The sequence below is a fragment of the Styela clava genome, chromosome 4, assembly GCF_964204865.1.
Source record: "Styela clava chromosome 4, kaStyClav1.hap1.2, whole genome shotgun sequence".
Lineage (NCBI taxonomy): Eukaryota > Metazoa > Chordata > Ascidiacea > Stolidobranchia > Styelidae > Styela > Styela clava.
Window position 1 is genome coordinate 19,696,315 of NC_135253.1, and position 21,417 is coordinate 19,717,731.

The window sequence follows — 21,417 nt, forward strand, 5'->3', positions numbered from 1 at the left end:
GTTACAAAAGGAAGAAAAGCAATTTACGTTTGATCTATTTTGTGTTTTGTTTGCGCAATAAAATTTAAAGAAAATAATAATAAAGTGCTTTTATCCGATTTATTCTTAAAGTTATTTTTACAGGAACAGCGCGAAGAGGAATATAGTAAAATGATAACTGATTTGTCGAACAAAATCGAAAGGTTGACTTCTGACAACAAAAACTTCAAGGATACAATAAAGCAAAACGACAGAGATATTGTAAGTCAGCGATAAAATATATGGAGGTGACAAAGTGTGCTTATAATGCGTTTGTCCATTTTATGTTAGTTACTTTATGTAAAAGACACCAATTCAATGTACCCAGAATTTGTGATAGAATAAAGTATAAGTCATCATCTGAATACCTTTCTTTTTAATCAGGAACATCTGCTAAGAGAAACAAAGAGTGTAAAACAATGGGTAAGTGTGATTTACCCATTTTGATATGCATATTTTAATACAACACGTCGCATTTAGAAGTGAAAATATTTAATAATCGGGACTGTTGATAATAGGGTATCGCATTTTTCTCAAGTAATTTAACTTATGGCATAATGATGACTTATGTTAAATATGAGGATCTAAACGCCAAGATGTTAATTTTACCAAAGATGTTAAAAAATTAGTAGGGCCAGTTAGGCCATTGTATCAACCAGATTCTCACCATCGCTTCAATATTACAGGGTTTCATGGATTACGCCAAGGCTGCAGGTACTATGGGTGTTTTATCCTACTTCGGTCTTCCTGCAATCGGAGTCAAGATAGGAGGCGAAGCAGCAGTTGCCATAGGGAAGTCCACTCTCCCAATGATTGGAATGGCGTAATTTTTTCGATGCTCGACCCATACACTCTAATGCTGACCTTATACATTTGTCTTGTCTTTATTTAGTGTGGTGCTTTAGACTAGAGTATAAAACATAGATTTTCAAAGTGCTCTATTCGGAGCTTCAAGGTTTCTTAACGGAAACCGCGAGTTATACTTATTAAAACACTGACTTGGCTAATTAACATTTGCCATCGGTAGAGTCGAAATGTTGCAACTAGACGTTATTATAAATATGGCGTTGTCTATAAGTTCCAATGGATGAAGTCATATTTCAACTAACGCCTTGGTTAACGCCTTACATTGTGTAAGTACCAATGTGCCGTATTTTTTATTGGCATAAACTCATTGTGGAGCTCCGTGAATAATGGTCAACCTCTTCACGGACTCCATAACACCAAAAGTCGGAAAACCCATGCTGTAGAATGTTTAGTTTGTTGTTAGACTTGACTGTGTTGGTTGCATGTTAGACATCATGCATTCATATCCCATGCTCCCATCTCGTCCATGGTATAATAAATTGGTTTATAATTATAAAAGCTCTCGTTTGCTACCCAAGCCCTGATCACAGTTATTCAATAAAAAAATTTGATTCTTACAGATAAAATTGAAATATAAATCGACAGTTCCTTTAGATCAGGGATTTGCAACAGACGGCCCGCAGGCAACAGCCCGGCACGCTAAGCCAATCATCGGGGCCCCTGTCAACACTCAAATTTTCCCCATCGAGCATAAATCCTAATCCGACAGTTTATGTTTTAAAATGCGCCCGCAAGGATAAATATTTTTGCTCTTGTCGCTTTGTTAAATCTTTGCCAGGTGTCTTTATTACTGGAAGGCTAAGCGATAGCAGCATTCTCTCATCTTGCATTTCCCGTGACGTTCTGGTTCAATTTTTAATTCGATTATTTTCAATTTGTTGTGCACATGAAAAAAATAATTTTTTGTTTTACCCGGCTGGATGTCTGAAGTTGGTTATATGGTCCACCTACAAAATGTTGCACACGCCTGCCCTAGATGAATTTAAGAAGTCCAAACTGCAAAACCTTATGTAGTTTATGTACGTAAATGTAACATTAACCAATCTATTTTTTTCTTTTTTCTTCTTTTGTTAGTCGTTCATCTGTAATACTAACATGGTATTATGCTTGTGCATCGATATTATAATGACATTTCATACTTGGTTAGAATGGCAAACTGTAAGATGGTAGTGCTGTAGTTGATGGTAGTAGTTTGAACCTGTAATAATGTTATTACTTACTTACTTTGTGTCTGAAATGCTTCGAATACCAATGTAGATGAAAGTAATAAAATATCACTAGTATGAAATTTCTATTTTATTTCGTGGATGCACGTACAGTAATACGTGCTTTCACATGGTGGTTCTGCAAGTCAGTACAGTACGGATTGGTGGCCGCTATTAACGGGAAGGCTAAAACCTCTTCAGAAGTAAAGTTGCCAAATACATCTTCATGACAACTTACTTGAATAAAAATGTATAGTTTTACGTCAGCAAACAGTTTGCGCGTCTGGAAAAAGAAATCACAGAGTACACAGAAAAAAATCGACACCACCAATTTCAACTCTCGAAAATTTCAAATCAATTGGTACAGTACGGTTGAGCAGAAAAGCGACAACTGTAACAAGAAGAAGAAAAATACCAATAATGCAAACAACAACTACAATAATTGGTACTCCCATAGTATGTGTACCAGTTTGGAATTAGGCTATAACTTTACACCGATTTATCTTATTTTAGTTCTATAGCGAGTTCGGAGACTGTCTTTATTATTAGCCAAGTGAATATACCCCCTGCCTATAGGTTTCAGTTCCTTTACACAACTTGATGTAAAGTAGTTGAACAAAGTTAGTTACCTCCATCTTGGTACACACACTTCGGGATCGCCCAATTATTTAACAAAACGATCTAAAGGCCCACTTTGTGGCGAATAACGCAATAATATTTGTTAATGTTTCAGGAGCTTTTCCAGTATCATATTTGTCCCATGCTATTAATAATACACACCTATTTAATCACTATATGGAAAGAGCCTTGAGCAATAATAGGATTCGGGGGGTTTGTGCTAATATCGTGAGAATTTGCGGGGGGGGGGGGGGGTATCATAAATACTTAGCTAATACAGACAGTCCCGACTTCGTAATAGAACTAAAATAAGGAAAATAGGAATATAATTATGGCCTAACCCTAATCTGGTACACACACTACTGGAGTACCCTGAGAGCACGATCTTATCAGAGTTATCAGTTAGGCATGTTTTTTTAAATGACGGATTGTTGTTAGTATGTTAGATACAGTGCTGGATTAACCATAAATCAAGCAAAATAGGCACGTGCTTATTTATATGAGGCACCAAGAAAAAGGGAGCCCATATGCGATTTTTCAACGTTGCCTCAGTGGCAATGAAATAATTCGAGTTGGTCAGACCACACGGACCTCGAAATTGACCCGGTTGAAATCAAGTTCTCGAGTATCATAACCTTTTTATGTTTGAAGGTAAAAGAACTGTTGCAAACTAATCGTAACTTGCCCTTAATTAGAAATGCACACTGAAATTTTCTTACCATTCAATTTCAGATGACATGGACAACCAGTTTCATTATTAGGATTTTTTTTATATGTTGGGTACCATAATCTTAAGTACTTAGGGCCTCTTGACTAGATTGTCTAGAAGCCACGATCCGGCCCTGGTTAGATAGAATATGTACTTACAATTTTTAATCCCGATGCCCTTAACAATTGTTTCGGGAAACAAATGAAAGATTTATATCTTAAAATATTTCCCACAAGCGTCACTTCTTTTGAATAAAATAATACTGATACTTCAATTGGCACGTAGTAATACCTAAACTACATTCTTGTATTGAGGTTTTTCCTTATTTTGGATGTTCACCTGACCCAAACAGGGGATAAGTTCTGGCTAAACAAAACATTGCTGTGATGGAATTTCCTTTTGGAAACCGACCATTTTGTAATTCCAACTTAACCATCAACATATTATCAAATCCATCAATTTTTTTAATATTGTATACACTTAAACTTCTGTTTGTGTATGATTGCGCCAAAAGTGTGAGTAATCTAGGTTGCTTAACAGCAGAACGTAACGTAACTTTAGTGCAAAGCGTCCTGGGATTTTAGTAAATATGAGGTTTTCTGGGGAGTCACCCTGATCTGTGGATATGAAAACTTTATTTTTGTGAAAACATTGTTGATCAAGAAAAAAAGATTGAAAGAAGTGTACTTTGTGTGATTTGTAATTGAAATACATCATGGATCAATTATAAAACAAACAGTGTACGTGATCTCGTTCTAAAGCGCGCGCCAGTTTGTGAAGCCTGCAAAACTGCACAGCTTCAGGAAATATTGGGTTTATTAAAGTTCTATTTTCAGTCAGTAAATAAAAAGCAGGTAAAATTGGGGAACACGAAAGTAAAATGATTCACGGTCTTTTACATTCAAGTTTTATCTTCGATTTTCATTTTCATTCAAACTTATCTTAGTTTAATAAGATTTCAATAATCGACTTTCTAAAAAGCACTGAAAATTCAATCTAATTTTTGCTTGGTAAACTTTGCTCTACAAAACCACGTATTGTGTGTACTCGCGCGAGTTACTAAATTCCAGGTGATGCATGCTTGAGTGAGCATTCGAACGCAAATATATACCAGACAAGTTTTCTCTTAACAGCAAGTTGCATTTGTCGACTTTGAAGTCGATGCTGTAATACAGCTGCGTTAAGATCTAGTTCATAAGCAGATTGTCGTTGCCAGCTGAAAATAATTGCACGAGCTTTATTGATTACTGTATTCGGATTGCACGTAGCTCATCTTATGTATAATCAGCATTTACAGGTGGGAAACGTACTCTGCACTGTTATTATCGCTGTTCCATGGCTTGTCATTTTTAGAGTTTGATCTGTTTTTCAAGCCAATCTGCTCTATACATATATATTCAGTTGGCTACATATGAATAGTTGATATACACACATTTTCAGAAATAATAAAATCTGATGTTGGTGTAAATCAGTCATTCAATTTTTGAGTTCTACATCTGGTATATATAGTTTCATTTCTTCGATTTCATACGAAAATCTCCTTACCGTGCCAACTCGAAATAAAAGGTTAATTTATCTTTAAAAACATATAATTTCCTATCTAAATTCTGAACACTATTACTGTTGTTGTCTAAGCACTCATTATAAGTAAGAACGAGGTACGGCCACATATGGATATTCCAATAATAGACTTTAACAACTGCGGACTTCACTTGGAAAACGATGGAATTCTCGTAGAATCTGATCTTGAAGCAGTTGGAACTAAACTATACAAAGCCTTTGCAGCATCAGGATTTGCTTATATCGAAAATCACGGAATGCCAAAGTGAGTTTTTATTTGTTGAAATGACATTTTGCTCAAAGCACGTAGGTATATATATATAAAACATTTGGCGTTCCATTACATTTGAACCCACGTACAATTGAACCCATGGGTTTTAGCACCCGCATATAGATTGAACCCGCGGATGTACACATGGGTTTCAATGTACGTGGGTTCAAATGTACGGTCACCAACATTTGGTACTCCCGTAGTGTGTGTACCGGAGTAGGGTTAGGCCAAAGTTTTGTTCCGATTTTCCTTATTTTAGTTCTATTACGAGTTCGGGACTGTTGATGTAAATTAGGCGAACAATATTAGTTACCTTCACATTGGTACACATACTTCTGGAGAGCTCGACATTTTGCATACTTTCTTTAACGTGCAGCAGCCACAAAACTATAAACTGATATCACTCGAAAGTTTGTGGCAAGCCAGTGGTTATGAGGTGATACGCGTCAGTTCTAGAAGTTCTGGCCAAAAATGCTTCAGATTCACGTGCTATTTTGAGTCTGTTTGGCAATACTAGTTATACCTTCAAAATATCAAATAATGCTAATGAACAGGTATTTTACAGCGCAATTCTGGACGAAATATACAGATTATCCGATATTTTCTTTGATCAACCTCATCAATACAAAATGAAGTTTTGTTCCAAGGGTTTTGCTCCCAATTTATGCTATGATCCAATGGGTGGCGTAACGTGAGTATTTTTTTTTTTTTAAATGTGCTACTATTCATTGACCTGACAAAGTAAATAGTATAAGATATAAATATATTTATTCAGTGGAGGGATCCGCACGAATCCGTACTTGTTGTTTTAGAAGTTAAACGACCGCAGCGAATTGGTAACGCACAACGCAACTGATGACTAGAGTAATATTTGACGTTTCAAAATTTATGTATAAAGTTCTGAGTGAGTTCCATCGGATTATAAGAAGATGGAAGTTTTTTTTAACAATATTTTGATTTTTCAACCTGAAGTCGTACCGAACAGCAGGTCCGACTGATAAATGCGACTCTCTTCTGTTTGCTCAACGGGGTATGTGTATGTTGAATACAAATAACATTCAGGTTTGTTAATTTAAAATTTATTCTCGTGTACTCGTACAGGTCCAACCCTGAAAGGCCATCAGATTTCAACGAAGGTTTCCGGTTGCCTGCGTGGACTGCGGACAACGAGTGGCCTGATATCGATAATATGAAGACAAACGTAGTCGAGTTTCAGCGGCTTTGTAAAATATTGACTTTCCGTGTATTCAAAGCACTCGGAAGAGGAATGAGTTTGAAGGTACTTTGTACAACGATGCATATTTTTTCTCTTTTTTATCACGTCTTCACTCCGAACAAGTCCCTGATTAGCGGCCACTGATATCCGAAGATATGCACGGGGCTACTATTATTTTCAGTCTTGTCCATGGATTCCTATGATAAACGGCACACATTTGTATTTCCCATGAGATAGTATCCACGTGTCATAGCAACTTAATTACGTCAGAGCTTACTTAAGTCTTCATACTTTTTTTCAATCTCTAAATGTTTGTTGTTATACGCCCTTTTCTTCATATACTTGTATCTATTGGGTTTGAATCCGAGATGTCTGATCTGCGATGCCAAGACAATAACTTATAACACTTCAACCGCTGAGCCATCGCGTCATTTGTAACAAAATATATTAACATCAACAGCTCCTAAATTACACGTAGATAATAACAAAAACCGAATAAGGCATTTTTCGATATAATTTGCTTTTTGTTTGTTTTTCAAACAGGACGCCGATTTATTTTGTAAATCTCACAATCTAATTGGACACGAGGGAAACAGAACTGGAATCAGACTTTTGCGCTATCCAGCTATTACTGAGGAAGTTTCATTGAAGGAAAACCAGACAAGAATTGGCGAACATACGGATTTTGCAACGTTAACTCTCTTGTTTAATGACGGTATTGGGGGACTGCAGGTTCGATTTGCGGAATATCACCTTTGAACTTTTCAAAAATATCTTCTTCTTCACAATATTTCAGGCAGAATTGCCACGTTGAGGCAAGCTCAACTACTCTCTTGCATTATATCAGACGATTTCACGTGTGTCGATATTGCAGATTTTAATAGTGTATGGCTAAGCCTTTCGGCAACAACGCAGTCATACAGATATTAGCCTACAATTTGTGGGCCCAGTTTTATAACAAGTTCAGTTATTTCAAAACAAAATGAATTTGTCTGCAAGAATAGAACTAATTTTTATTTTCAACCCAACCTTACTTTTTATTCCCTAGATGAAAACCTCCAAAGGAAACTTCGAAGATGTCAGATACATTCCGAATACAATCCTGCTCATAACAGGCGATATGATAGAATTCTGGAGCGGGGGACGATTGAAGTCTACGGTAATTCAAACATCAGTTTAAATGGAATTTTAAATAGGGTTACAATACTGAACCAAATTAACATATCTCCAAAATATACTCGAACGTAGGCTTGCACGTAATTTACGGATTTACGGAATTATTTCGAGTTACGGAAGCGAAGTTACGAATTACGTAAATTCGTAATTATTGGTGGAGCGCTTCGCGATTGAATCGATCTCTCTTTAGAGCAGTCAATTCCGTCGATTGTAAAAAATTAAAGTTTAAAAAGTAGAAGAAGTTAGAGTTCCGGTATTCGCAGCCGTTTTTATCTCTCTTGTTACGCAGATGGAGAAGGCATAACGCTATGCCAATTACTAACCTATTATCAACTTATCTAGCATGGCAAATGTACATATTAAGCGTAGATATGGGATAGATAGAATTGTGTCGAGACCGATGGACGCCAACACACCTGGTTTCAACTTCTTCGGGTGAAATGACTAAAGAATGTAAGAGACAACTTACCAAACATGGTCTATTTGTAAATGCCGTGATAATTAATGTCGCGCTTATCAAACAGCAATATGACGACGGAAGAGAAATTGCGTAATGAACCAACGCAACTTAGTCTTTTCGGCATCGGTAAAGCGATTCAGACGGCAGAGAAACAACAAAAAGACGGGATTTCCCATGTTTATACTGTGCGAGAGCCATTTTCTATTACAAAATCTTGATGTTCTGTTACCGGTTTTATCGTTATATATCTGTCCGGACTTGGCCTTGTTTTTACAATGCCTCGCCTTATTTCGGCCAAATATGTCTCTACAATATCTTCAAGTCTTTACCAAATGCGGCAACTTATTTTGATTTATCGTCGACTCAAATACCACCGGCACTCGACCAAACTTGTGTCGACTTGAGTTAGAAAAGTAAATTAATATTTTCGTGAGTGCAAAATAAATGTCACCAAATGCATTGTTTTGCGATATAACTTTGTATTTTCGGAGAAGGCATGTCATATAAGTACGGTATTTAAATTATACGCAAATAATTAATATTTGATCTAAATTCATCGCAAATAATGTTATAACATTTAGGCCGCGAAATGATTTAATGTAAAATGGAGCATGGTAATCGGAATATCGTAAATAAGTCGGCATCAATAATTATTATAAAATGCTAACTAGGTAGTTAAATCGGATAATTTAGAAAAACGGTACAATAACAAGTCTTCGTCGCGAGGCAAGCGCAAATATAATCAAACGAGAGAATACGCTCGTCGTTGATTTATAAATTAGAAACCCGGAATTTTTATTTAATACGAAACTCGTATTAATACGTTAATATGATTTTAAAAAAGTCAACTATCGTTTCATAAATATATTACCACTTACCAGTGTTGGTAATGATAAAATTGATCACATAAAATTGGGTGATAAAGTTGATAAAGGAAAATCAAAGCTAACACAAAAGATAAAAATCAGAATAAAATTAATTTGAATTCACTCCTTGATATTTGTCTTTAGCATCTGTCGCCGGCGTGTAGTACTGGCGGAAATATGAAAACCAAACTGTCCCAACTGTTGATGTCCCATTCGGAATAAAAGTGGATTAATTTGGTTGTTATGATAGGTTTAAAAGTGTGAAAAAAATATCGCAATTACGGGGTCATTACGTAATCGATTAGGCCGTAATTACGGAATTGATTTTTGTCAATTACGTGCAAGCCTACTCGAACGCAATATTGTTTTATAGGTATGGCCATGACCGAAAAATATGTTATTTCGACGTGAAACAATGAATCCATTTTATTGCGCTGATTATTTGGTTTCTGCGAGACTAACTACTTATCCTTCTTCTATGCTTTTGCGCTATGTATGTCTGAAGAAGTCTGACCTTGGTCAGACGAAACGTTACAGAAATATATTTGTGTTAGTGTGCAGCAAGACTCTTGAACCATTTTATTGTCTGGCATTTCGAAATGAGAGATTCAATATTTGAAATAATTCGGACGCCATAGTCCAAAGAGACCTCCAAAATGGTTTCGCACTTTAATCATCGCACACATTTTCCCGATTTCTTCAACTAGTTTCTGATTGTTGCTTTATTTCAATGTCTAGTTACATCGAGTAATTGTGCCAAATGATAAAGAGGAAAGATCAAAAATACGAAGAACAGTTGCTTATTTTGCTTCGGTTGACGATGAAGTCGAACTCAGAGAACTAGAGTTTAAGGATTCTCCACCGAAGAACATCGAAAGAAAAGTGATGACTTCTTTGGAATATTTCAACAAACGTTTTGGCGATTTGTTCTACCAATGAATTTTATATACAGCGATGTTTTTTACAACGTTTCCTAATTTTTAGAAAACTCATACTAAGGCAAAAATATGATTTCAACAAATTGGTTATTAGCTGTTATCTCGGACGAATAGCCGTTATCAAATTTGGCATTTTCGAATCAAACCATCTCCCAGGACTAAGTCGGAAATTGAAGTTTTGGGCCCATGAATTTTTAAGCACGATTAGAAAGGGAACCTCGTTGCGTACATGTGTATTTTGATTCTTCTTCGTTAATTTGAAGTATACAATAACAAATTTGGTAAAAAATTCTTTTTATATATAATATTAATTCGCTATTTGTTTGTAGATTCACTAAATTTTTAATTCATATATATAATATAAGACATGTAAATATATCTATGTACAATATTTTATTATATATAATATTATTAGTTCAATATCGAACAGCACGTAGCCTATTTCACATCTTACTCAGCTGATGTAGGATAAATAAAGGATTCCAAACCAAGGCGAGGCGGTGTGACTCATAGTGCTAAGCCAGTGGTTCTCAACCGGGGGTCATCGGACCCCCAGTGGGTCGCGAAGCATTTCCAGGGGGTCCGCGATTAAATTAAGATTTTAGGAAATTATTCGCAGTTAAATATCGTTTTTTTGTTGTTGTAATACGCTCAAAAATTTGCTGCCTATGACAATAGCCTACAAAAACTATCTTGATTCATCTCCCGTAGACCTATTGTGATAAATACGAGTTATGACATCACAATGATAAATACGAGAACGCAGCTACAGGGATCACTTTCTCAGTTTTGGTGTGCTATTTTGCCGTCGTACCCAAAAGTATTGATGGGAGCATTACGTGTTATTGTTCCATTCGCCTCCACATACCTTTGTGAAAATGGATTTTCTGCTCTCGTTCATATCATATCCAAGGCTCGTAACCAACTAAACGTCGAAGACGATATGCGTCTATCGTTATCAAAAACACGACCACGTATTTCAAAACTTGCTTCTGATATGCAACAGCAAAAGTGTATTCGATTTGACAAAATAAATGAAAATGCCCACTAGTTTGGTGTAATTTTTGGCTTGGTTAAATCTGTATGGAACATTAGGTTGCTGTTTAAGCTATGAACTAAATTTCAAATAAAAATCTTTTGAGGGGTCCGCGACCGCTTTGAGAGTATCAGAAGGGTCCGCAAAGACAAAAAGGTTCAGAACCACTGTGCTGAGCGTTAGGAATACGCTCGCCACCGCACCTCTGATCACTCTGCATGGTTTCGCAGGTTTTAATCCAACGGGGGTATGGATATGTGCGAGAGGATTGCTGGACTCCGCTCCGCTGTAGAGTGGTTCACGTAACCGCTGGACGGTAACGGCTTCCACTACTATAAAGTCCATGCTTCCGAAAACAAATACCTAACTAATCCCATACCCGACATTGAATGATAACCGGACGAGAGGCCGTGGTTTGCCATATGATTAAGCCGTCTTATCGACTTTCCTCTCCCCGAGTATAAATATGTTAAGCCTATCCTATTCAAACATTGCGCTAATGAGTGCGGCTAATTTGATTCTTGCTGACAAAATGGCTGTAATATTCCATACCAGAACCACGGAACAATGAAGAAAAAGCTACGACATTACGTCAGCGCTACAGTCACAGGTTTCGATAATGGATACTTGGCGGAACCCGGTATTTTTAAAATTGTTACATCTCTCACTAGTAACATATATGAACAATTTAAAGACAAAGGGATCTTTTTACTCCATGAAAATAAAAGCAGTATATATAATTGTTTTGCTTCAATCCGATAACGGCCGTATATTGCGTATTTCCGTGCATGTAAACGCTTCTCTGATGATGTTACTGAGTACGCTGATGCTTAATAAAGTTTAATAATCTCGATGAATACCAGAAATGTTTGGTCATAATGGCGAAAAACTCTACTTTCAAAATTTTAGATTCCAATTCTAGTCAAGGCTTCGCGGGATAATGACTCTTTCCAACTTATAATTATTCAAATTTCGGTAACTGTGCCAGCTGCTACGGTATATAAACCATATTTATACTCCATCGTATTTCAAATAGGATAATGTCTTCATGCTATCTAGCATAAAAAGTGACATGATAATACGCAAAAAACATTGTATCAGATGGGATTTTTATGACTTTTCTTGTCTCGCTGGCACTCAGGGCTGTGAATACGGTTCAAATAAATAAAATTGGGGGCTTCCAAAGTATGCGAACATCGGAATGTAATATGTGTACTAGGTTTGGGTTAGGCCATAATTTTAGATATAAATACTACGGGAGGCTCTTGGCTAGTCTTCGAACTGATAATAGGACTAAAATAAGAAAAATTGGAAAAAAATTATCGCCTAACCCTAACCTGTTACCTATGTTACGTTCCGATGTCCGCCATCTTGGCTCGCATACTTCGGGAGCACCTAAAATTGAAATGTGATGGTACTTTACCTTTCATTTTTTTAAGGGGTAACTCCACCAACTCGACAATCACATTCATTTTTCAAGTCTGTTTTGAGACTCACATCAACATGCATGTCTGTTGATGTTGCCAGAAATATATTTTATCCATTTAACAATTTGCCAATTTTCCCTTTCAAATCTAATATTAAAACTATTAAATTTTAGATAAAAATATTTTAAAAAATTGCATGTCAAAATTCTAATACAATATTATCAAAAAAATAATATTGTCCTGAATTTAATGCTTGACCACATTCTACTATCTGGCAACGGTATCTCAAATTTCTGAATCTGTCTTTTCGCTGTTTCTCGAGTTCGATCAAGGTGCGGAATCAGTAGTTTTTGTGTCTATTTGCCTTTTTATGTCGTTCTAATGTGGATTATTGTATATTTGAGCAATTTGAATCAGTTATAAAGGTTTTCGGGATAGATAGTAAATTCTTTGGCATTGTGATTTATGGTCAGTACCGGTACTGCAGTATGGTGAAGTCATGAAAATTACCTTCAATGTTTTTTAATTTCAGATGGGTGGAGGTGTCACAGTCAAGGACGTCGACCAACAGTTGTTTGTAAAACATCTTGCTGCTTTTTTAAAAAAGTAAGTACCGGTATTGTCAGAGTATGGAATATATTTCTTCAATAATACCGCTGTACCGTATAAATACTGAAATAATAAGTATTTTACCTTGATGGCTAACCTAAAACTGTAAAAAGAGCTTGATCACAGGAAGAGTTTGTTTCTAGGTCGGTTGCTAAAGAAGTCACATAACGCTGTACCAAGCAGCGTCTTTCATCTCTGAGCTCTAACATAATTTGTTTATAATAAGTGCTAAAATGGTAGATTCAAAGATTGCATTGTTTAACTATTATTTTTATCACACATGAGCGCATGACATTATGTACATACTGTCATAGCATTTTGCTTTTTCTCAACGGTATACTGAAATTGTTAGAAGAATATGTAATAAATTCTTATGTCAAACCACTTTTTTCATTCATTTCTCATTCTAAGTCATATCACATTGTTATGCTTACTTATGTGGTTTAGGCATAAGACGACCTAAAAGTGTTTTTGCATTTCAAAACTTGGTCCTGTTTGTTACATTTTTTCCTTGCTCCCAAGTATTTCTAGTGTCTTGATAAGACATTTCGAGAAACTTTACATTGTATTAGAATGAATTGGTCTGTTGAAGATTTTCTACCTTATTAACCATTTACTAGCGACGTATACACTTTTAGCATTAGTGGTTGCACCAGCTAGGACGAGACGCTACCCACTGAACATATTTGTATAGATTACCCATGATTCCCACCGAAAGACAGACAAAAATTTCTTCGAGCAATGATATATTCTGAATAATTTTTAGGTCTGGCAAATTGAAGGTTCCAGAATGGGCGGATCTTGTTAAAACTGCTGTAAGGAAGGAGCTTGCACCGGAAGACCCAGATTGGTTCTATATAAGATGTGCTTCTACCATAAGACATCTTTATGTTCGTGGAGGTGTCGGAGTCAAATCTTTCACAAAGATCTTTGGAGGTTAGGCTGAGATGGTCACTATTCGATTGGCTTTTGTATTTTATTTATTGTTTGTTAGTGTTGATTCTTGATAGAGGCGTTGTAAACTGTGTGACCATAAAATCAAACTATCAATTGAAATATTTACGATCTGACCCAAAAATATTTCTTCATGTAAATCGACGAGAAATACAATTTTAAAATTGTTATTTCATATGGCGATAAATTGCCGAATACTTCAAGTCGGCGCTATTTAAAATCATTCGATATCGGCTGTAATTCATTGTCGCGCCGGACAGCTGCGCTAAAATGTGTGCACAACATTTGTTATTCTCATAAATAAACATGAAAAGTGATATTCAAAAGTTGCGATATTAAAATATTAATTTTGAATTGAACATCCCTGATGACAAGACACCGCAGTATTCAGTAACTTTTTTTTTCAGCATGCAGTCTTGAGGACATTAATGGTTAACCCAACCTTTTTTAAAGCTAGTCAATTGTAAGTGTTTCTACAACCAAACTGTACAAGGTCAAGGGGCAGAGACTCCAAGCCAATTGAATATGGAATTCTGGGTCTTGTTTGTTAAACATAACACAATTCTTGATATATATTTGACATTAAATTATTTCAGAATATGCCGATAGTACAATGTTCAGTTTTACCAAAAATAGGCTTTATTTATATACTTATGAACACTTATGTTCTACTTAAGGTCGTAAACGAAGGGGAACAAGACCTTCTCATTTCAGCAGAGGATCAGCTTCTGTCGCTCGTCGTGTTCTGCAATCCTTGGAAGGAATCAAAATGATTCAAAAGGATGATTTGGGGTGAGTATTTTTACTCTTTTTATTGTTCATTGGTAGCACTTTTGTATCACATGCGAATAGGTACGAACCCTATCTTTCGGCAAAGGTATTATTTCCTTTGTATCATGCTTATATTAGCTATTCTGGCCTTTTTAAATTTCACGATGTATGCCATGAAATTCCTGGACATATGCTGAAATTGTCATATGCGGCTATCGTGGTCAACCATGCAATTAAGACGCTTCCAAGCAGAAGTGTTTGTCGTAGGATTAAGTTGTTGTCTTAGCAGCAAACTAGGCAGTTTTGATCATCTATTTAAGCCATAAGGTTCCAGAAATTGAACACATAGCTTTCAACTTGTCTTTTGGCAAAATATACCAAGTAAACAACATTTTGCTGATATTTTCATAATATTCATTTAATTTTCCTATTTTTCACAGCGGTCGGCGAGTCACACACCAAGGGCAGCGTGATATGGACAGAATTGCTGGTCAAGTAGCCGCAATAAAATCTGAATAAAAACATCCCCTGAAATAAAACTAAAAATGTAAAGTTGTTGTTTTTATTGCAGAGTCTGTCAAGTCACACGGGAAGTAACTATTTGTTGTGCAGAAAAGTGCAGCTAGGTTTTGCAAATTACTCTTTAAGGTTGGTCACTAGTGGTGAGATTCAAAGTTTAAGAACAGGTTCCTTTTTGTATTGAACTCACTAACAAAAGGTTCTCCATTTCGGAGAAGTGTGCATGTGGTTTTAAAGCTGTATTAATATGACATGCCTTGCAAAAATCTGATACCTTAGTGCCAAATGTAAAGCTAGTCGGCAGGTGCAATGGGCCATATAACCAACCTTAGACATCTAGTTGGGCCACACGCAAAATTTGGTTTACCTATGCAAGAGATGAGAATGCAGCTATTGCTCAGTCTTGCAGTATAATGGCGAAATAGTAAACACCGCAACAAGTGCAAGAACATGTTTGTTTACACATGTGAGCGACTTTTTGAACATACATATTTTCTGCTTGATGGGCTCCCCATTGCACACCACTGTTCTAAGGCCTGAAATGAGTTTGCTAATAATCAGATATATTCCAAGCACAGGCTCGATCTGAACTAGCCCGAACCAGGCCCGTGGGTATTAAACCCAACCCAAGCAATTGATTTGCAGGCCCGACCTGACCGGGGCCCGTGGGTATTAAACCCAACCCAAGCAATTACCTGGATTCGCCGACCCGACAGGGGCCCGTGGGTATTAAAACCGACCCAAGCAATTAACTGGATTTGCAGGCCTGACCTGACAGGGGCCCGTGGGTATTAAAACCGACCCAAGCAATTAACTGGATTCGCCGACCCGATAGGGGCCCGTGGGTATTAAAATCGACACGAGCAATTAACTGGATTTGCAGGCCCAACCCGACAGGGGCCCGTGGGTATTAAAACCGACCCAAGCAATTAACTGGATTTGCAGGCCTGACCCGACAGGGGCCCGTGGGTATTAAAACCGACCCAAGCAATTAACTGGATTTGCAGGCCTGACCCGACAGGGGCCCGTGGGTATTAAAACCGACCCGAGCAATTAACTGGATTTGCAGGCCCTACCAAACGGGCCCGTGGGTATTGAACCTGACCCCGCCTAATGAACTGGATTTGCAGGCTCGACCCGACCCCGCCTAATTAACTGGATTTGCAGGCCCGAGCCGGGTATGGTAAGGTATTGGAAAAATATTTTCGGGATTCAAAGGTCCATTACAGCTTCTTCTCGGTTTTATTCAAATTATTACTTTTATAACAGGTATTCCTCTGTGTAGTATCCACACAAAGATTTTTTTATTAAAAAAAAAGTCAGCGATACCGAACGTAATGATTGATATTTCTGACCCGAACGTAATGATTGGCATTTCAGGCCCGACCGGACATTTCTTCAGCTCTAATCTGAACCCATCACTGCATAACGCCCCTTAATGATCAGTCACTACTTGCTAACTTTCATAAGTAAGAAATGGAAATGCAGACACAAAATTTAAGCCTTTTTATTTAGGTATGTGATTTGAAACTTTTACGGGTGTGCTTGTTCTTCGTACACCAAATTTCAATACCCTTGCATATACTGGTCCAAAAGATCATATAACTTTGTTTATGGTGTATATGTACCAAAGACACAGAACAGTTCAGGCTCCATGCGCACATATAGATGACCGATATCAAAGTCACTCTTCCTAACATCAGATCCCATGACTTCCAGATTTATATGTCTGCCAAAGTGTCTTTCCTCGAAACGCCTTCAATTTCGAAATGACACCTATTACTTGGAGGGGGAACTTATAATTATATACTGCTACTCCTTAAACCCCTATTCTGAAAACATATCACTGTATGGTAAGAATGCTAATGCTTTGCGTTTCTGCTTGCATATGACGGTGGCGAAGCATCAACAAAAGGAATGGGTACTTCTCATGAAACCTCTTGCACATCATGACCAGAAAGTGTGGGTTGAATTCAGGGCTGTAGAGGTTACAACAGATAACCAACTAAGGTTGAAAACCAATTTTTGTTCAAACTTGTCCTGTACCAAATCATGAATTACCAATCACAAACATGCAGCCTCAAGAAAAAAAAAACTTTTATGGTTCAGGTAGGTAATACCTAATCTAAGACGCAGATTCTCAAAGTGCTCCCCGAAGGGCTAAAGAATTGCAGAACCACGCATTATGCCCTTCAAGTTTTTTTATTAATAGTCAAGTGAAAAGATTTTAAGAACAAGACCTCAAATGCATTAGGACCAGTCTTCTTTGTGCAGAAACCTTAGGATGTTGTGCAGTAATGTGGAGAACTGCATTACGCAGGAGGCTCACACGACCGTTCTTGGAATGTCGTAATAATCAGCGAGAGAGCTGAAATGTTAGACGACTGAAGGAAACATATACCTCGTAACACAGATGACAACTAGCCTTATATTTGGCGTCTCTGAAGTTTTGTATTAGATTTATGTAAAATGGGCCATGTTGATGTAGCCTCCGTAGTGACATATGATGGAACGAATCTGTTGTGACTTTGATTCAAAAGAGAATCCGTTCCTAGGATTTCAAATAGGCCACCACCATTCACTGATCAAGGCCATCCGATGGCAAATGACCAAGTATCACGAAGAGTCATGTAAAGTCAACACTTGAAGAGACTTTTTTAGCAACAGAATCTCTGTAAAATTTGAAAACTATTTCACTAGCTGTCCTTGCAGCTATCAAGCACCTTTTGTGCAACACAGGGTCTATTGTTCCTTTACTAATAATTGATATAACATTTCTTTTCACACTATCTAATACAAACAACATTGAAGCACTGGCTTCTTGCTCCTCAGTGGTGGCCGGAGTCAGTACTACTTCTTCCTCTCGTGTGTCTCCTTCACCAGGTTCTGAAATTCCATATTCCATTGCTCGTTTCGTAAGAGCCATCGATATAGCAGCTGGCATGCATGTCATGCTGATTCCAGCATCCTGAAACAAGATTGTAGGCATTTGGAAATGATATAAATGCATACACACAGCACTCCAGAAATATGTGTACCAATATGAAGGTAAGTAATTTTGTTCGCCTACTTTACATCAAGTTGTGTAAAGGGACTGAAATGTATAGACTGGCCAACACAGACAGTCTCTGAACTCGTAATAGAACTAAAATAAGGAAAATCAGAATAAAATTATAGCCTCGCCTGGTACACATACTACGGCAGTATCCACAAATCCATTACCTTTGATAGAACGTTTACATGACCACCCTTATTTGTTCTATATTTGGTGGGGAGCTTCTATTCATCTTCATCAGGAGTAATCAATTTACCTCTGATTATTACTGTGGGCCGAAGGATATTTAAATAAAAAAAATGTGTGTTAAAGGACTGTTGAGGCTTATTGTGGATTCTTGATAAGTTTTGAGCCCACCCCGCAAGGGTGGACGCACCGCTCGTATTGGAGTTCTAGAGCATTTCGAAATAAATATGAAACCATAATTTTATTACTTTCACCATATTTATATTTGTCAATGACATACCAATCCACATTCCAGAACTTATCTGAAAAACGATCCAGAGTTTTCTTGTCCCCGAGTGTCACATTAATATCAGGATTTTCAAATTTATCCAGGGGGAGGAGAAAGCCACAATAATGCTTATTCATGCAACGCACCACAGTCTCAAGTAGTCACTAGTCCACGTCTGGTATTGGATCTGATAGCAAGTCATTTGTTTCGAATGCAAGGACTTGATGGTGGAGGAAGCCGTAATTTACCCGAGGAGTCTAGAAATCCTCTCACACATCATATATTGTGGGATGCAAATCCAAACGGGGTAATCAGAGGAGCGATTACAAAAGTATTCCCGCTGCTCAGCCGAATATGCCATATGCGAATATCTAGAATTCATTGATATTGATATTTGGCTGAGCATAAGAAGTCTATTAAATAGTAAAAACATCAAACACACACCTGTAAAGCCATGCTGCATCCATTGATAGCACAAGAAAGAAGCTGTTTCAAATGTAGTTAAGGAACTTTGATGACAAATCTTTATCGAAATGTCTTGAACCATTCAGGGCCAAAACCAAATATTTTAGTATCCACTATTCAATACAATTCATACATCGTAAAATAATCTTATCGAATATGAAATACATTCTGAAATGGGTCTGTTCAACAAGAGATATATTTAAAGACAATTGTAAATTCATAGAAATCAAATTCAGTCATGCAGTAGAATTTAAATTAACATTTGTTCCAATCTATATTCTCTATTTTAGTTGGTCAGTAGTTACTAATTTTTTTCTCTATCATAAAATAATAAATGCTAATAAAGAATATAATCTGAATTATTCCTAAAATCAAGACTTTACTCAATCGAATATAACTAATTTTCGAATTATTTGAATATTTAATTCCTTCTAGTTCCAGGCATCTCTGGCTTGAACCAGTCAAACTCTTTAAACTCAAAGTTATAATCAAGTCTACTAAAACTCAAATTCCGGTTCTCCTAAAATCAGTAGCTTCTCAAATAACCTCGGATATCAATGTCTGCAAGTACAGATGGGCTTGTTCAGGGCACTCCAAGAATGTGTGTACCAATATGGAGGTAGCTAAGTTTGATCGCCTATTTCACATCAAGTTGTGTAAAGGGACTGAAACCCATGGGCAAGGGGGATATTCACTTGGATAACACAGACAGTCCCTGAACTCATTATAGAACTAAAACCAGAAAATTATGATAATATTATGACCTAATCCTAACCTGGCACATATGCTACGAGAGTACCCTGCTCAGAGCAAAAGACACAAAATATTCGTCATAAAAATGAAAATAAATTAGTAAATCTGAGGTTTTTAATAAAGGATACAGATCCACAATCTTGAACAATTTGTATAATAATCATTATTTGACTTCTTGGATATAGATGTGTCATGATGACATTTTCAAATGTATGCCTTATTGTGTGTTCCAAGTATTTCTCCGCAACGCCAGGAATCCCATCTTTGGGTCGGAATGAAACTTCAATTGTACTTTTGTCAATTAATTGTTTACTTTCTCGACAATCTGCCGGTCCATAAACTGCAACGAGGACATTTGTGTCACCTAAATTGAAATGGAATGTGTTTAAAAATAGAGCAAATAATAAATCTGGAATTGATCAATTGAACTATAGTTTGCCATCTCTGACTTAGATGATCATATGGTTGTATGGTATCGCTCCCTCTGGTCTTTACCGGAAAACATTGTGTACATTCATTGTATTTTTACTTTCATTTTTGGTTGCAAATCAATAAATCTATATATCTATTTCTGTTGGAAGCATGGAGTTACTCTATTGAAACAACTGTTCTAATTATTCTTTGATATCCTGGATAGTGAAATGTTCAGAGCAGAATATAAATTATGTGACTTTTTGATTGCAGGAAGAATATTTTGCCTTTACCCAGAGATGACGAGTAGATTTGATTTCGCAGGTGGAATAATTCTGACAAAAAGTTTTCGGCAATATCTCTAAAATATAAAACTTGTTAACTGGTCCCGTCATTGCATCCCATTTTTTGAATAAATTGTTACTGAATTACCAAACATGGCCATGTGAATATGCCATTGCCTAACAGTTTATCAAGTCGCTATTCACAGTTTAAGACGATTAGTGAAAGACTTGATCAATCAATTGGTTCATTCTGCACCTCACTCAATGTGTAATATAATAAATTTGGTGGGAAGTGGAAAAGTAATTGTCATTCCAAAATCAGAACACCAATCTTTTTCTAACCTTAAGCAAACACCTATTTAAGCTCAGATTAAAACATCTTATCATAAAAAAAACGGCGCTCCAGAAGTATATATACTCATATGAAGGTAACTAATTTTATTCGCCTACCGGTACGTTACATCAATTTGTATGAAGGGATGAAAGCTTATGGGCAGGGAGTATATTCTTTTTGCTAACACAGACAGTCCCCGAACTCATAATAGAACTAAAATAAGGAAAATCAGAATAAAATTATGGTCCAACTCTAATCAGGTACACATACTACGAGAGTACAAAAAAACACAATAAATTGAAAAACCTTCAGAGTAATCAGCAGATCCATCAGGATTGTTGAGAATATTTTGTTCACATCTCATAACTTTCATGTCAACAGTAATACCGGGCATCTCTTTCTGCTTCATTGTTTTTATTCTATCACAATGTACACTACAAT

General features: G+C 36.7%; 4 protein-coding genes across 6 annotated transcripts in view; 3 read left to right on the forward strand and 1 right to left on the reverse strand.

Annotated features, from left to right (window-relative positions):
* The window catches only part of LOC120326364 (uncharacterized), a 92,564-nt gene extending 90,391 nt beyond the window's left edge, over positions 1–2,173 (forward strand). For both annotated transcript variants that reach the window (XM_078111773.1, XM_078111772.1), the window contains 3 exons: positions 124–240; positions 403–441; positions 705–2,173. In XM_078111773.1, the coding sequence (XP_077967899.1) occupies positions 124–240; positions 403–441; positions 705–845 (297 nt within the window). In that variant the 3' untranslated portion in view covers positions 846–2,173. The remainder of the gene's footprint in view (positions 1–123; positions 241–402; positions 442–704) is intronic.
* A 2,001-nt stretch (positions 2,174–4,174) lies between these two features.
* On the forward strand, positions 4,175–10,377 carry LOC120326349 (uncharacterized). Of its 2 annotated transcripts, XM_078111771.1 has the most exons (7): positions 4,175–4,714; positions 5,053–5,242; positions 5,814–5,939; positions 6,350–6,527; positions 7,008–7,196; positions 7,513–7,623; positions 9,705–10,377. In XM_078111771.1, the coding sequence occupies exons 2-7, from the start codon at positions 5,088–5,090 to the stop codon at positions 9,903–9,905; spliced, it is 960 nt and encodes a 319-aa protein (XP_077967897.1). In that variant the 5' UTR covers positions 4,175–4,714; positions 5,053–5,087; the 3' UTR covers positions 9,906–10,377. The 2 variants fall into 2 exon arrangements, with proteins under 2 accessions (XP_077967897.1, XP_039248555.2); XM_039392621.2 differs by having other exon boundaries at positions 4,175–5,242.
* Positions 10,378–12,634: 2,257 nt separating this feature from the next.
* Positions 12,635–15,253, forward strand: LOC120326363 (small ribosomal subunit protein eS19-like). Its single transcript, XM_039392636.2, has 5 exons — positions 12,635–12,699; positions 12,900–12,973; positions 13,743–13,912; positions 14,608–14,722; positions 15,142–15,253. Exons 2-5 carry the CDS (start codon positions 12,900–12,902, stop codon positions 15,218–15,220), a joined length of 438 nt encoding a protein of 145 aa, XP_039248570.1. The 5' UTR covers positions 12,635–12,699; the 3' UTR covers positions 15,221–15,253.
* Positions 15,254–17,403: 2,150 nt separating this feature from the next.
* LOC120326355 (exosome complex component RRP46-like) lies at positions 17,404–21,416 on the reverse strand. Its single transcript, XM_039392627.2, has 4 exons — positions 21,283–21,416; positions 20,076–20,311; positions 19,174–19,215; positions 17,404–18,188 (listed from the first exon to the last, which is right to left on the reverse strand). The coding sequence occupies exons 1-4, from the start codon at positions 21,383–21,385 to the stop codon at positions 17,847–17,849; spliced, it is 723 nt and encodes a 240-aa protein (XP_039248561.2). The 5' UTR covers positions 21,386–21,416; the 3' UTR covers positions 17,404–17,846.
* Position 21,417: the final 1 nt, after the last annotated feature.

What these genes read in the sequence shown, in the direction of transcription:
- LOC120326349 (XM_039392621.2), top strand. Translation starts at nt 5,088, where the DNA reads ATGGATATTCCAATAATAGACTTTAACAACTGCGGACTTCACTTGGAA. An exon ending in GATCCAATGGGTGGCGTAAC is followed by an intron (nt 5,940 to 6,349) that starts GTGAGTATTTTT and finishes GTACTCGTACAG; the next exon opens with GTCCAACCCTGAAAGGCCAT. An exon ending in GGGGACGATTGAAGTCTACG is followed by an intron (nt 7,624 to 9,704) that starts GTAATTCAAACA and finishes TTCAATGTCTAG; the next exon opens with TTACATCGAGTAATTGTGCC.
- LOC120326363 (XM_039392636.2), top strand. Translation starts at nt 12,900, where the DNA reads ATGGGTGGAGGTGTCACAGTCAAGGACGTCGACCAACAGTTGTTTGTA. An exon ending in CTTGCTGCTTTTTTAAAAAA is followed by an intron (nt 12,974 to 13,742) that starts GTAAGTACCGGT and finishes AATAATTTTTAG; the next exon opens with GTCTGGCAAATTGAAGGTTC. An exon ending in TTTCACAAAGATCTTTGGAG is followed by an intron (nt 13,913 to 14,607) that starts GTTAGGCTGAGA and finishes GTTCTACTTAAG; the next exon opens with GTCGTAAACGAAGGGGAACA.
- LOC120326355 (XM_039392627.2), bottom strand. Translation starts at nt 21,385, where the DNA reads ATGAAGCAGAAAGAGATGCCCGGTATTACTGTTGACATGAAAGTTATG. An exon ending in ATCTGCTGATTACTCTGAAG is followed by an intron (nt 20,312 to 21,282) that starts GTTTTTCAATTT and finishes ATTTCAATTTAG; the next exon opens with GTGACACAAATGTCCTCGTT. An exon ending in GATGCAGCATGGCTTTACAG is followed by an intron (nt 18,189 to 19,173) that starts GTGTGTGTTTGA and finishes ATCTTGTTTCAG; the next exon opens with GATGCTGGAATCAGCATGAC.